This window comes from Stylophora pistillata, chromosome 1 (assembly GCF_964205215.1).
Source record: "Stylophora pistillata chromosome 1, jaStyPist1.2, whole genome shotgun sequence".
In the NCBI taxonomy this organism is placed as follows: Eukaryota; Metazoa; Cnidaria; class Anthozoa; order Scleractinia; family Pocilloporidae; genus Stylophora; species Stylophora pistillata.
The window spans coordinates 10989676-11003091 of NC_142519.1; the positions used below are offsets into that span (position 1 = coordinate 10989676).

At 39.2% G+C, this 13416-nt stretch overlaps 1 protein-coding gene across 4 annotated transcripts in view; it reads right to left on the reverse strand.

Moving 5' to 3' along the window:
- The window catches only part of LOC148741200 (uncharacterized), a 6858-nt gene extending 1467 nt beyond the window's left edge, over window positions 1–5391 (reverse strand). The window contains exons 1-9 of one of the 4 annotated variants that reach the window (XM_088736096.1): window positions 5049–5390; window positions 4889–4954; window positions 4224–4513; window positions 3279–4016; window positions 2427–2828; window positions 1691–1730; window positions 1047–1112; window positions 557–596; window positions 1–378 (exon numbers count right to left, since the gene is read on the reverse strand). The exon at window positions 1–378 is cut by the window's left edge and continues 1467 nt beyond it. In XM_088736096.1, coding sequence (XP_088592222.1) covers window positions 1–378; window positions 557–596; window positions 1047–1112; window positions 1691–1730; window positions 2427–2828; window positions 3279–4016; window positions 4224–4513; window positions 4889–4954; window positions 5049–5108 — 2080 coding nt within the window. In that variant the 5' untranslated portion in view covers window positions 5109–5390. Of the gene's footprint in view, window positions 379–556; window positions 597–1046; window positions 1113–1690; window positions 1731–2426; window positions 2829–3278; window positions 4514–4888; window positions 4955–5048 lie in introns of those variants that run through there. The other 3 variants (XM_088736093.1, XM_088736089.1, XM_088736102.1) reach the window with 3 other exon arrangements.
- Between the last annotated feature and the right edge of the window lie 8025 nt (window positions 5392–13416).

Consider the following 13416-nt stretch of genomic DNA (forward strand, 5'->3'; position numbering starts at 1 on the left):
CTGCCTCTGTAATTGTCTCCTCGCCGTGTAGACAGGATGCCAGGAATACTGGTGATAGGCATACGGGCACATAGCCTGCTTCTTTAAAACCATACAGCAACACACGCCCAATCGCTTCCCATTCCTGTTTTTGATGATCATGTCTGATGGAAGGTACCTTTTCAACGTGCCCCAACGTCAGCGAAGCAAATATGTGTTGCCAAAAAGTAGACAATACGTCTCTCAGTACGCCGGGGCCTTCTCCCTTCTCCAAACGACCATGGTCATCAATGACTCTTACATTTAGTGCTTGTCGTGTTATCTCTGGACGCGAGAATAACTGTATAAGGTCGTCCTTCAATCTTGTACGGTGGACCTGTACGGTCTGACTGCCAAAGTCTGTAAGATTAAAGTAGGAAAATGTCAGAATGGAAGCGAAAAAAATTCAAAAATTGCATTATCTTTGTTCAAAATGATAGCAATGAGAATGCGTTCTTTAATCTAATGGAAGCAAAATTCCATCTTAAAAACAGGCTTGACTAAAATGTCTTCGTAAGTTTCTTGATTGTATTCTCACCTTCTGAAAAGTGCTCTGTATTTGTAGAGGTGGTATTTTCCTGCCGGAAAAAAATAATCTGCCATCACCATAGACTGAAGACCATACTACGTAATAACTTGAGTAGAAAATGCGAAGTTGACTGTGCGGCCCAGTGGGCGGGGGAGGATGCTACCCCCTGATATAAGCTATATAAGTATCACAATGGTTTTTCAGGAGTTTTGTTTCGAAATTGGGTAAGGATTGTGCACTTATTTCTGTAACTGATTTTTGCTTTTATTTTTAATAAAAAAGTTTCTTTTTTAGGATTAGAAATCTCTTAAGAAGTGCACACTTTTCTTACAGTTTAGCCTTCAAAGCAGCTTTGCTCAAGAAGGTTTTGGTTTCACAGCAGCATGCTGTGGTTTGTGTAGATTCATGAGTAATGAGGTGTATCAGTTGATCCATAACCTATTTTATAGGTTAAGTATAAAATCACTTCAATAATAATTACAAAATAATATTTTCCTACCAGGGTTTCTGTCTCGGATGTACCACTCACCAATTGTGACAAATAAATTTGCCGAAACTGAAAACCCTAAAGATAAAAACATCACAAGAAATTAATACCAGAAAATCTCCCAAGGGCAGGTGATTTCTTCACCTCTTTCTAGTGTTACCTGATATCCTCAGTTTGGTATTGAAGTTGAAAGGCACTGGAAGCCACCAAAATATATACAAAGTAACAGGAATAACACATGCCGGCAGGATTTAATATGTTATTTGTTATTTTTAATGTTTCACCTTGATTGCAAAATGCCTTAGGGCTATCGGATAGGGTGCTATAAAAAATTGTCAATTATTATTATTTATTATTAATTTCATTAAAAGGGATTAATATGCCCTCAGCCATAAAAAGAAGACAAAAATTAGTACTAGCCCACCTTTGAAGTTCTTTTCCAATTATTTCTCCATTTAATAATTTTTTGCCTTGGTGTATTTATATCTGTTACACTGTAGATTTTTGCCATAGGGTTACAATTTACGGCAAAAAACAGGGTGTATGTTCAGAAAAGAAGGTAAACTGAATGACACAGGACTTAAAAGTACCATCATGATCATCTGTGGGGATACATTTAGAGTAATGAAAAGAAATAAAACACCCTGAGAGCTTACACGGTTTGTCTGACTGTGTCTGGTACCCCTTTGTGTGGTCCTACAACCAGAAAAGCAATATGAAATAGTTTTGTTATGCTGTTTGACAACAGTTTTGATCCCAATGTAAGGTAGGTAAATTCTGCTTACCAGCCAAGTAAGGCTCGTAAGCAGCCCATCAGGCTGGAGCTTATCTTATCTTATCCCCATTTCTGTAGCATGAAGTGAGCAGGAGTATTTCTACTCCACCCTGGATGAGATGCTAGTCCATTGCACGTCTACCCTCCAGCATTAAAATTACCAGTACCCATTCATGCCCTAGGTGGAGAGAGGCACTGTAAGGGAAAAGTGTCTTGCCCAAGAACACAACACAATGTCCCTGGCCAGGGCTTGAGCCTAGATCATTTGCTGCCGAGTTAGGCGCACTAACCATGGGGCCACCACACCTCCCACAATGTACTCACCTTTAATTAGCAAATGTAATTAATTCATTTTTCATTTATTTCTATATTAATTGATCTATTTATCAATAAATTTGTTGAAAATTTGTTTAGAAAGGATCTGTACCCAGTTATTGCCAAACATGTTTGATCATTGGTTTAAGACATTGATCAATGCATTACTTAATTTTCTGTTCCTGTAACTACTGTTATTTCATGCAGAAAAGACCACCTAGCCTAAGTGATAATGCATGCTAACTGATGACTTCATGATATGCTCATGTCTTTTCTGTGTCAAAGTCAACTCAAGAACGTACCTGCTTGGATTGCTGACCTGAGTGGCACTATTGTTGGCTACACTAAGGTTGCTGTCCTGAGTAGCATCATTGTTGGCTACAGTGAGGTTGCTGTCCTCAGTAGCATTATTGTTGGCTGGACTAGGGCTGCTGTCCTGAGTAGCTTTATTATTGGCCACACGAGGGCTGCTGTCCTGAGTAGCGTTATTATTGGCCACACTAGGGCTGCTGTCCTGAGTAGCATTATTATTAGCTACACTAGGGCTGCTGTCCTGAGTAGCACTATTGTTTGCTTGACTAGCGCTGCTGTCGTCAGTAGCATTACTATTGGCTAGAATAAGGCTGCTGTCCTTAGTACCACCACTGTTGACCACACTAGCAATTCTGTCCTCAGTAACATGGGTGACTTCAGGATTGTTTTGGCTGTAGGATTAGTGAGCATGTAAATGTAAGTTCCCTGGATCATTAACTTCAACATCTTTACAGATTACAAACAACACTTTTTAGCATTGGTGGAATGGTTGTGGTTTTATTCTTCATAAAATTAACACATTTCTTACTCTTTCCAACGAAGATTTTGAATTGATAAAATAAATTTTCATTTCATAAAATTCCACACAGACACAAACAGCCCAACTCTGTAAAATTATTACAATGTGCACAGTCATTCCATTTGAATGCAGTGACATGCAGAGTAGAAAAAATGGTAATGCACCTACTGGAATGCTGATGGATTCTAGTCAATAGGTAGTGGGTTTATTCTAATTATGTTATAACAATGTCTAATTGAAAAGCACATTGTACTTCAAATATGTAATAAACATCGATTAACATCACTTTTTCAGTTCATGGGCTAACAACATGACCACTTACGTGGCAAAGTCCCTTTCCATAAAGGCTGTTGGTAAGGTCGCATTGAAGTTGAAATCATCCATAGTACACCATAGATCAGGTACTGTGACATCCAGGTTGCTTAAATCTTCCAGATTTCCAAATCCTAGAAAGTTTAATCCATCTTCAGGATAAGAAGGCATGCCCTGTGTTTCCTGCATATTCAATATGGATTTGTCTGCCACCATAACAGATAATGATGGCATCAGTTCTGGCAGCCCACACCCTGAAAGGGCAAATGATTCTGGCTTGGTACTTAGAGAGCCAATCCAGTCATACACTGCACCCATTTCATCACTTGCTCTAAAAGCCCGTCTTTGAATACCCAAGGTAACATGACGGACTGAGACAACAGCACGAGCTTCATTAACTACAGGTTCAGGAGGTAGTCTTCTCTTACGTGCAGCTTGCAACTCCATTTGCCTCTTGGTTGCCTCCTCAATCTCCAGCTTTTGTTTTTCTTTTGCTCGGTCAGCTGCCAGGGACTCTTCATACTCCCTGTCCTGTTGGGCTTTAATGGTCTCACGTTCAGCACAAGTGCCCATCAGTCCACCATGGTTGGCATCATCATTGCATTCTTTCTTAGCATGAACTTTGGTTGGCTTCCTATCCACTTCAAAAACCTCTGGCAACTCTGCGTCACACCCTTGACTTTCCTTTTCAACTGATCTTGTCATCAAATTAAGTCTGACTGTGGTCAGGGCATGGTTGGTTATGTATCTGGCCAAAGTGAAATTTGCAAAGGATATCTGATCACCTTTGAAGTTTCCAAGTGTTGATGTCATGTCTTCAAATCTACCATAAAAGCTCATACCACCTGGGAAGAAAATTGATTTACCCAAAGCAATCAAATCACGAACATCTGAGCTACGTTCTGCTCTCACAGTTCTAGTCCCACCTCCTTTTGCAAGGCGAACTCCAACATACCTATTCTGTTGCGGGTCATAGTGCAGCCAGCCAAACTGAACTTTACGGTAGCCATTTATAATTTGGTTAGAGGGTCCTGGCTCTGTACTTGCCTTTTCTTCGGCTCTCTTTTTCTTTGGTTTTACCCTTTTTTGGAGGAGATCAAGCAGCTTTCTTTTCTTCTCATCTCTACTCTCACCTCGCAACTTTTCATTTACAAAGCTTCTTAAGGACAGCAGATCTCCCCTTCGCAATGGTCCTAACTCTTGCAATTGTTCATCTGAGGCAGTATTTACTGCCGAATAATCCATCTAAAAAATAGGAAATAGAAACTGCATTAAAATTATAAATGCCATCAATACAGCAACGTCTGAAAAAGGAATATTATTTCCTTCTATCTGGTTGATTCATTTTAACGAGTTTCAAACTTATTCAAGTCCATGAATTTGCATCTGACTGGATGGTAAAGATCTCTGACGAGTCTAATTAATGATTGTTTCCTGGCTGTTTATGTTTGATCCTTTCAATATTTCTATTTAAGGGTTATGCAACGCATTTTTGACGCATGCAAAGGTGGCTCAAACAGCGGTGAACTACAGCAGTGGGGAAGACAAGTTAGGATAGTTATTTATCGAAAAAACTATCGGGATGGTGATCATGTCCAGACAATTAAGTTCACTGCATACCTTCTCGTTCCTGAATCGAGCGATCACTTCGTCTCGAATCTCTCTTTTTGCGAGAAACTCGCATATCTATAAGCAGAAAAATGCGTTAAGTTGAAATCTGCGCTATTTTATGCAAATTTAGTGAATTCCAGTGAATACCGTGAACCTGAGAGTTATTTACCTCATTGATTTCGGTTTCGAGTTCCGCCATCTTCTCTTGAGAAGCAACTTGAGCCCGCATTACTTCGGTCGCTAAAAAGTCGCTAAAAAAGTCGCTAAAAAAGTCGCTAAAAAAGTCGCTAAAAAAGTCGCTAAAAAAGTCGCTAAAAAAGTCGCTAAAAAAGTCGCTAAAAAAGTCGCTAAAAAAGTCGCTAAAAAAGTCGCTAAAAAAGTCGCTAAAAAAGTCGCTAAAAAAGTCGCTAAAAAAGTCGCTAAAAAAGTCGCTAAAAAAGTCGCTAAAAAAGTCGCTAAAAAAGTCGCTAAAAAAGTCGCTAAAAAAGTCGCTAAAACGATAAAAAAATCACAATTTTTGCATGGCACTTATGAGCCACCGTAAAGTTTGCGTTAGGACGGTTTTATGTTATTCCTTGGTAACAAGGTCGATTCAATTGCAACTGTCTTTTCTTAATTAATTACTAGAATTCACTTACTTGCTTTGAATAAGACATGTTGAGGATAAATGGCTTGATTTTCTAAACTTGATTACGAGTTAAGATAATCTGTTGTAGTTCACTCCGTCGCCGACCAAGCTGAACTGACCGCAGTGTCAGGGTGGATTGATGTTAAAGCTAAATAGAACAAACACTCATTGATGATGATGATCCCGCGTGAACTATCATGTGAAATTTAACAATTGTTCATGCTTAACGCGAAAACTTATTTCCCGCAGTCATTCTTAATTAAGATGAATGATTATATAATTATGGAAGATAAAAATACAGTGACTTTTCTGGTGCATACTTCGACCCTTCCCTGACTTTTTTTTTTAAATTTGACTTCTTTCTATTCCTTGTTGTTGGATATGAGAGTGTTTATAGCCTATGCAATTTGTTGGTTAGTAACCTTTTTCGTTCAACGAAGGCTCGCTTATGGAAGAGTCATTTCTCCTTTTAATTAACTTGCCGTTTGCGTAATGTACTATTTGATCAATCAATTCTTTGCTATAAGCAAAGTTAACAACAAAAATTAATCAAAAAACGGCTTCTTCAAAGGTGACAGACAGACCGTGGCAACGTGTAACATTATCATCGTGAACTTTATGTTATTATAGTTTTCACCTCGACACTCATTAATGATGATGATCCCACGTGAACTATCATGTGAAATTTAACAATTGTTCATGCTTAACGCGAAAACTTATTTCCCGGAGTCATTCTTAATTAAGATGAATGATTATATAATCATGGAAGATAAAAATACAGTGACTTTTCTGGTGCATACTTCGACCCTTCCCTGACTTTTTTTTTTAAATTTGACTTCTTTCTATTCCTTGTTGTTGGATATGAGAGTGTTTATAGCCTATGCAATTTGTTGGTTAGTAACCTTTTTCGTTCATCGAAGACTCGCTTATGGAAGAGTCATTTCTTCTTTTAATTAACTTCCCATTTACGTAATGTACTATTTGATCAATCAATTCTTTGCTATAAGCAAAGTTAACAACAAAAATTAATCAAAAAACGGCTTCTTCAAAGGTGACAGACAGACCCTGGCAACGTGTAACATTATCATCGTGAACTTTATGTTATTAAAGTTTTGACCTCGACTGGTCTTTTTTTCAGAAATGGATATTGAAACTTATCAATGAAGACATGATATGCTTGAAACAATTTCTCGATTCTGACCGGCCAAGAGATACGCAGTTTTACAGGAAATATGATAACAAAATCTAAAAGAAAAAAAGAGTACCTTAGTGTAATAATTTGCGAAAAAGAAATGTGCAATCTGATTTGGTTGATAAATAAAGGCGCTCACAAATAGGTTCTTTGAATGGCGCAAACTTTGGATCCTCTTAGAGTTGCCATTAGAATCTACAAAGCCTCAGGTAACAACAACATCGCCAGACATACTTGGAAAACAATGGCTATAGCTGTTTCAATATACAGGAAAGAAAGTTAGTACCGTCTGGCCAGGTGTTGGATGGGAAAGTGAAAGAGCTTCGTTTGGTTGGCCGTGGAAAGAGCCCAAACAAAGTGCAACAAGTGCAAGATGAATAAAAAGAAATTATCCGGTAGAACAAGAAACTCAGTGATAAAATTCTAAATGTTTTATTGAAAAAAAAAAGCATCAGATTCAAACCCTTGAACTGTAAGGCCGTTTGTTGCAGCTTCGAGAACTTTCAAAACACTGAGAAACCGTTTTTTTTTTTCTCTAAAAGCGTGATGACTTTTGTATGGTTTAAATAAATCATTTTATTTTGTACGCCATTCATGCGTGCTCCTTGTGCTTAAGCTGCCTCGTGATTTGTAGGTAGTCTTCAGAATCATTGCTATGCCTGGCTACCCATGTCGTAGCTTTATTTAGTCGACCATCTTTAGCTTGATAAAAAATATTTGTCCTTTCAAGTGATTACTTTAATGAAATGACTGACCGCTTTGACGACTTTTGAATCAATTAAAACTCTGGTACCAGAGCTAACGCCTAAGCTTTACTATCCTTCCCCATAACTTTAGTAAATCATTTATCCTTTTTGGTTGATCACGAAAGAAACCTTATTTCCACGTATATTACCGTTATTGGTACATAAAACAAAAAGATTCAATTTTTTTTCACTAGTAACTCATCAAATGACGTGAACTCAATCACTGTATCATTGATGCAGAAATGGTTTTGTTTCTAGGAATAATATGCCTGTCTGCTGATGGATTTAAATTCATTCAAAGCTCTTGTGTAGACTATCTCCTGTTAACTTTGTCCCCGAGTCCAGTTTATAATCCGAAGAATTAAGATAATTTGAGGTTGCTCCAAAGGTGACGGCAGCTGAAATCTTCTCTTCGCAACCGAAATATGAAGTTTCAATTTACTTGCTTAGTGTTGTCACCCTCAGTGACCTCTAATGAATGGGAGGTTGGCGTCTCAAAGCCCGATTAAAGGCAAGTGGGTCTCAGTGAGGTGATGGCTATTACGGCCGAAGGTTAAAATTTTGGCCTGGCCTTAATGCACGTAATTCTAAAGAGGGCGTATTGAAGGTCAGGGTAAATGACGAAGGGCTTACGATCCAAACTGCAGCTTTAGAATCTCTGTTCGGTAAAATTCATTAGATCATTCGATTCCTTGCCGTTGAATTTGAGACTGTTCAGTTATAGCCTATGCAATTTGTTGATTAGAGCCTATCCGCATTAGCAGACATAACTAGAATTGTTCCGGAAAAATCAAAGGACAAATTTTTGTCGCCTCTGTTGCATCTGCATCAAAAATGTCGAAGCTGTTAAATCTGTCAAATTCGGTTAACAGCCAAAAATAACACCGATACTACATTTCACTGTAATTTATTCAATTTAGCTTCCTTTGCTTTGAGTGGGCACTTCTGGATCTTGTGCCACCTCTACTGCTTCATTGTTGGATTGATAAAGTGGCGACTGGAAAATCCGGCTCCACGGCTGTGGCTTGACCAGCTGCATCCAGCGCCTGACCTGCTCATAAGACTTGCCGCGTTTATTTACCTGTGGATTGAAACTCCAATTACCAGGATTCATCTTTTAAGTTGTTTGAAGTTGTAAAATCCGCGAGTTTCGCAACGAAAGACAATTACTTCGATCTTTATGTAAACTAAACCCAGTTCAATTACTACACGGGTGGTGGCGTTTACGACAAATGATCGACAAGTTTATTACGTTTTTTGTTTATTTTATCCATTTTGCCAAGGTTTTACGTGTGACAAATTTTGTCGGCGATGCGTTTGAAAATGTGTCGGCGGTGCATTTGAATTTTTGTCCGCTTCGGCCAAAATTTGTCGAGTCTCGACAAATCATCCGTACTTGTAAAGTATTGGTGATGACAGAAAATTTGTCTAGTAAACAATTTTTGTCGCTAGTGCGGATAGCGACCTAAGTGACCCGTTTAGTCGATCAAAGGCTCTGTGACTGCTGGCCTCTGATAGATGGGAAGATTGCGTGTCAGAGCCATACTGTGCTTTCTTGCTTTTTCCAAAAAAATTAGGACGCAACAACCTTATACAAATGAAGACTGCGCCTTTCATGCTTTTCTCTTAGCATTCAATAGTGTGCAATTTTAATTAACATGCCAATCGTTAATATAAATGTAGCCCATGTCTTTGCGCAATTCAGTAATTGATGCTTTCTGCCTATAGCGGCATCTTCTAAGGCCGAGCACAGATACAACTGATAATATAATCAACAGGGATCAATCGCAGATCCAAAGAAAAAAATTAAAACGTTGAGGCTGGGCAAAGTAAGTTGGGATACTGTTACCCAGTAGGCGAGGTTGTGCGATTTTCAGTCAGCATTCAGTAAAAAAGGGTATTAAATGAGAAATTAAAAGAAGTGTTTGAGCGGAATTCAAACAGTGTCAGACAATTAAATCTTTCTTTTGTAAAAGTCCGTAAGTCTGTTTAATAACTTATCTCATTGAAGGCCAACCGCCTCCTGGTTAGCTCAATTGGTAGAGCGCCGGACTGTTGTGCGAGAGGTCGAGGGTTCAAGCCCCGGCTGGACCAACACTCAGGGTCTTAAAATAACTGAGGAGAATTTGCTACATTTCTATAACATCAAGAAATGGATAGATATTCTAGTCTTCTCGGATGAGGACGATTAAACCGTAGGTCCCGTCTCCTGCAGGGTTAGAGGTAGGAGACGTTAATTTCCCACGCACAAGATTACTGTGTGGTGGATGTCCTCCCCTGGGGTGGGATGGGTGGGTTTACTGGGCCCGCAGTAATTGACGCAAACTGTTGCGGTGTCTCTGCCTGTCGGCGAATCTAATAAATCAAAAAATTAAATTAAGGCTCAAAAATGTTATGATTGCACGCTTATCTACCGCTTATCTACCACGCTTATCTACTGTGTGTGGCAACACCTGTCATCTTTCAGGAGCGGCCGTTTGTGGTGGTGATGGCTAAATATAGAGAACCCCTTCGGGCTGCTTGGCAGGGTTTCATAAGGATTAGCTTTTGCGCCTTGTATTGAAGTTTTTCGGTGGGCTTTTTCCGCTGAGGGGGGGGGGGGGGTGCGGTTTAGAACAATCAGCACTGATTATCAACATAATTAAGTGTCTGTATTTTTCTTCCCTTTAAATCCTAGTGTCCTTATTGTTCAGTATGTGAAGACTTCCTCTTCTGGCTCTTCTGTAATAAATGCAAAAGTATCGTGTTCTTTCAATTATTTTGGAGAGTCGAACTCAAATTGCCATCTCATTTCGTGTGAGCGATACTGTTAATGGTGCATTTTACTAAATGGTGTTCAGCAAATATATTTGCTTCTATGTGGTAAATGCTGGGCGCAGTTAAGCAGTTAACCTTACTTTACAGCCCTCGCAAATATGTGGTCAAATTCATATTTTTGCCGATGTTTATGAGAGGTGGCAAAATAGTGTAAACTTTGGACGACACACAAGTTACATACAGATCGCGAGTTATACGTTCCTCCAGGTAAACTGGATCTTCACCAGAGTCGTATGTTTATTGATCGTCTGCATAAATATTCAGCGTGGTACGTGTTACATGATAAAAAAGATCATTTCTGAAAATATTAAATAAAATCGGTCCCAGTACACTTTCTTGCGGTACTCCTCGCCTGACTCGTTTCCAGGTAGGGTGAAAGTTTCTAAAGAAACTGTAACAGTGGTGCTACGTCGGTGGGGGTAACAAGGTAATTTGGTTACATCAACTAAGTTGAAATTTTAAATTGGCCACCGTAGCGAGTTAAAAAGCTGACTTTTCGAACGTTAGCTCTTCGTCAGAGTGAATAACCTGTCATTGATGAGGCGTGAAGAAAGGATTCGTTAAAGGAGAAGCACAACGGCTTCTATGAAAAAATTCGTTACGCTCCACGTTCAACTAAAAACTCACAATGTTTCAAGACATGCATAAAGTGTGGGATTTCAAGATGAAATTTAAGAGAAATGTATCTCTGAATTTGTCTCACTGCAAATGAAAGGTTACTCAAAAACCTTACAAGGGATTAGGCTTGACATCGATTGTAAACGTTCCTCCGTCCGTCTGTCACGCAATGCAAGAGAATGAGAGGAGATTGCTATTTGACTTTCGACCTAAAAAAATCTCGGAATTGTATTTCGCTCATGCCATGCCTTTGAATTGATGTAGTCAGCCATAGAATACAGCGGCTTTTCGTCGTGCAGGACGATATTTTTTCGATGGCTTTATTATAGCGAACGCGGAATGCCAAAAATACTTGATAAATAGACGATAGACGCATGAAAAAACCAGATGAGGGTATGAAAAGCCTGTTCTCGATTAAGATTGCAAAGATTTAATCGAATAATATTACACACACGATAGGTTTTCCATTTCTTTAATACAGAAAATACTGAGAAAGTCACCACGCCTTCAATGCATCTTGTTGAGCGTGGCCCTTTAACTCAGGATTTATCGCGTGGTTACCTGGTGAGAGTATAACGAAGTCTATGAAAACTTAACCAAACCCAAAGGTATACTTATTTCTTGAGTAATTCACGCGTGATTCACACCAAAGATGGCCAAACAAAGAACAAGACGAATCAAAACAAGAAGGGACTAAGAGACAGAGGAGTGGTCTGTTCCCGCAAGCGGCCCTCTTTCCCGCCTTAATGGCCGCGGAAAAGCTATTGCCGCCGGAGCCGTGTCCGGAACCGCTGGTTTTAGTGCCAAAAAAGCACTAGAAGCCATTACCAAAAAATAAGAAAGCGATAATGGCATGAACTTATTCAGAATAAATTCTTGATTTCCTTCTCTGTTGTGCTCGAAAAAACTGCCCTAACTATAGTTATAATTACTGATTTCTATTATCAGACGTATCTCACGCCATATCATAAAACAACACAGTGCTCCTCTCACCATTGGGCCTGTTTTCTGTACATTTGAAAAATTAGTGAAGCATGTTTCTGTTTGTGGTTTGTGGGGCATAAATCTGTATCAATAACCTTTCAAACCGGCAAGTTAACTTTGCAAAATAAAGCGATCAAGCTCAGACTACATTTTTTTTTTTGCCTTGTAGAATTTTTGTCAACGTTGTGTCACTACTGAGATTGGCTCGTTACTCTAAGAGATAAGTATTTATTTATTACAGGGGGGAAGGGAGGCGGAGGATTTTTTGGGGGGGACCACATAGTTTTAAGGGGGAACCAAGGGAGAATAGATAGTCGTTAACAAAAGATTATGGAACCCTACAAACTTTATTGCCAATATACTGGTATTGACGGGAGGGAGGAAGAAAAAAAAGAACATTACAGAACCTTTAGGGAGTAGGGTCAATTATATCGCGAAAGAACCAAACTCCTTCAAACACCCCCGTCCCACCCCTAGCAAAGATTAAGTCTGCGCCTTTTACAATTGCGAATGCCACTTGAGAACAGGTTAGGAATACCAGGAAAATTGTCAGTCACCTGCGAGGATCATCGATTTACTTAATTTTCATGCACAGGTCAAATGAAATTCATTTCATTAAAGATTAAGCTCAGATTCCTCCAACGTGTGGACCCCTAGTTAGTTAGTAGCAGCGCCCAACTAGAATCTGAGAGGCGCAGGTTTGAATCCTGTCGAAGCCTAAATTTTTCAAAGCCTCTTTTCTGTAATTGCTGAAATGGCAGCTCACCTGCCAGGATCATTGCTTTACTTGATGTTAGCGTCAGGTCATAACGTTTGGAGAGCATGTTTTGGGTGTGGCATAGCAGTTTGCGTTAGGACGGTTTTGGAGTTATTCCTTGTTAGCAGGGTCGATTCAATAACAATTCTCTTTGCTTAGTTAGTTACTAGAATTCACTTACTTGCTTTGAATGAACCATGTTGAGGATGAATGGCTTAATTTTCAAAACTTGATTGCGGGTTTAGGACAATCTGTTGTAGTTCACTCCGTCGCTGACCAAGCTGAACTGACTGCATTGTTAGGATGGATTGATGTTAGAGCTAAATAGAACAAACACTCATTGATGATGATGATGATGATCCTACGTGAACCATCATGGGATTTTTAATGATGATGATCACACCTGAACCATCATGTGAAATTTAACAATTGGTTCATACCTAACGCGCGTGTATGGTTTAAGTATCAAAAGCTAAGAAATGCCAAGGCCAAAGATCTTCATGTGTTAATTTTTTTTCCAATCGATTTTTATTGAGCATATTTCTTTTTATCATTTTGGGCGCCAGAAGGTCTGCCTCAATCGGATTGGAACAGAAAAGCAAAATATGAAGTTTTGAAACCTCGCAAATAAACTCTACGGGAACTTTGCAACAAAATGAAACTGCACTGATCCTTTTATTTAGGCACAGCCATTGTAGTGGCTTTTAAGAAATTAGATAGGATTTGCACGCGCATACTGCGTTGTGACGCCGCAAAACTTATTTCCCGCAGTCGTTCTAAATTAAGATGAATGAT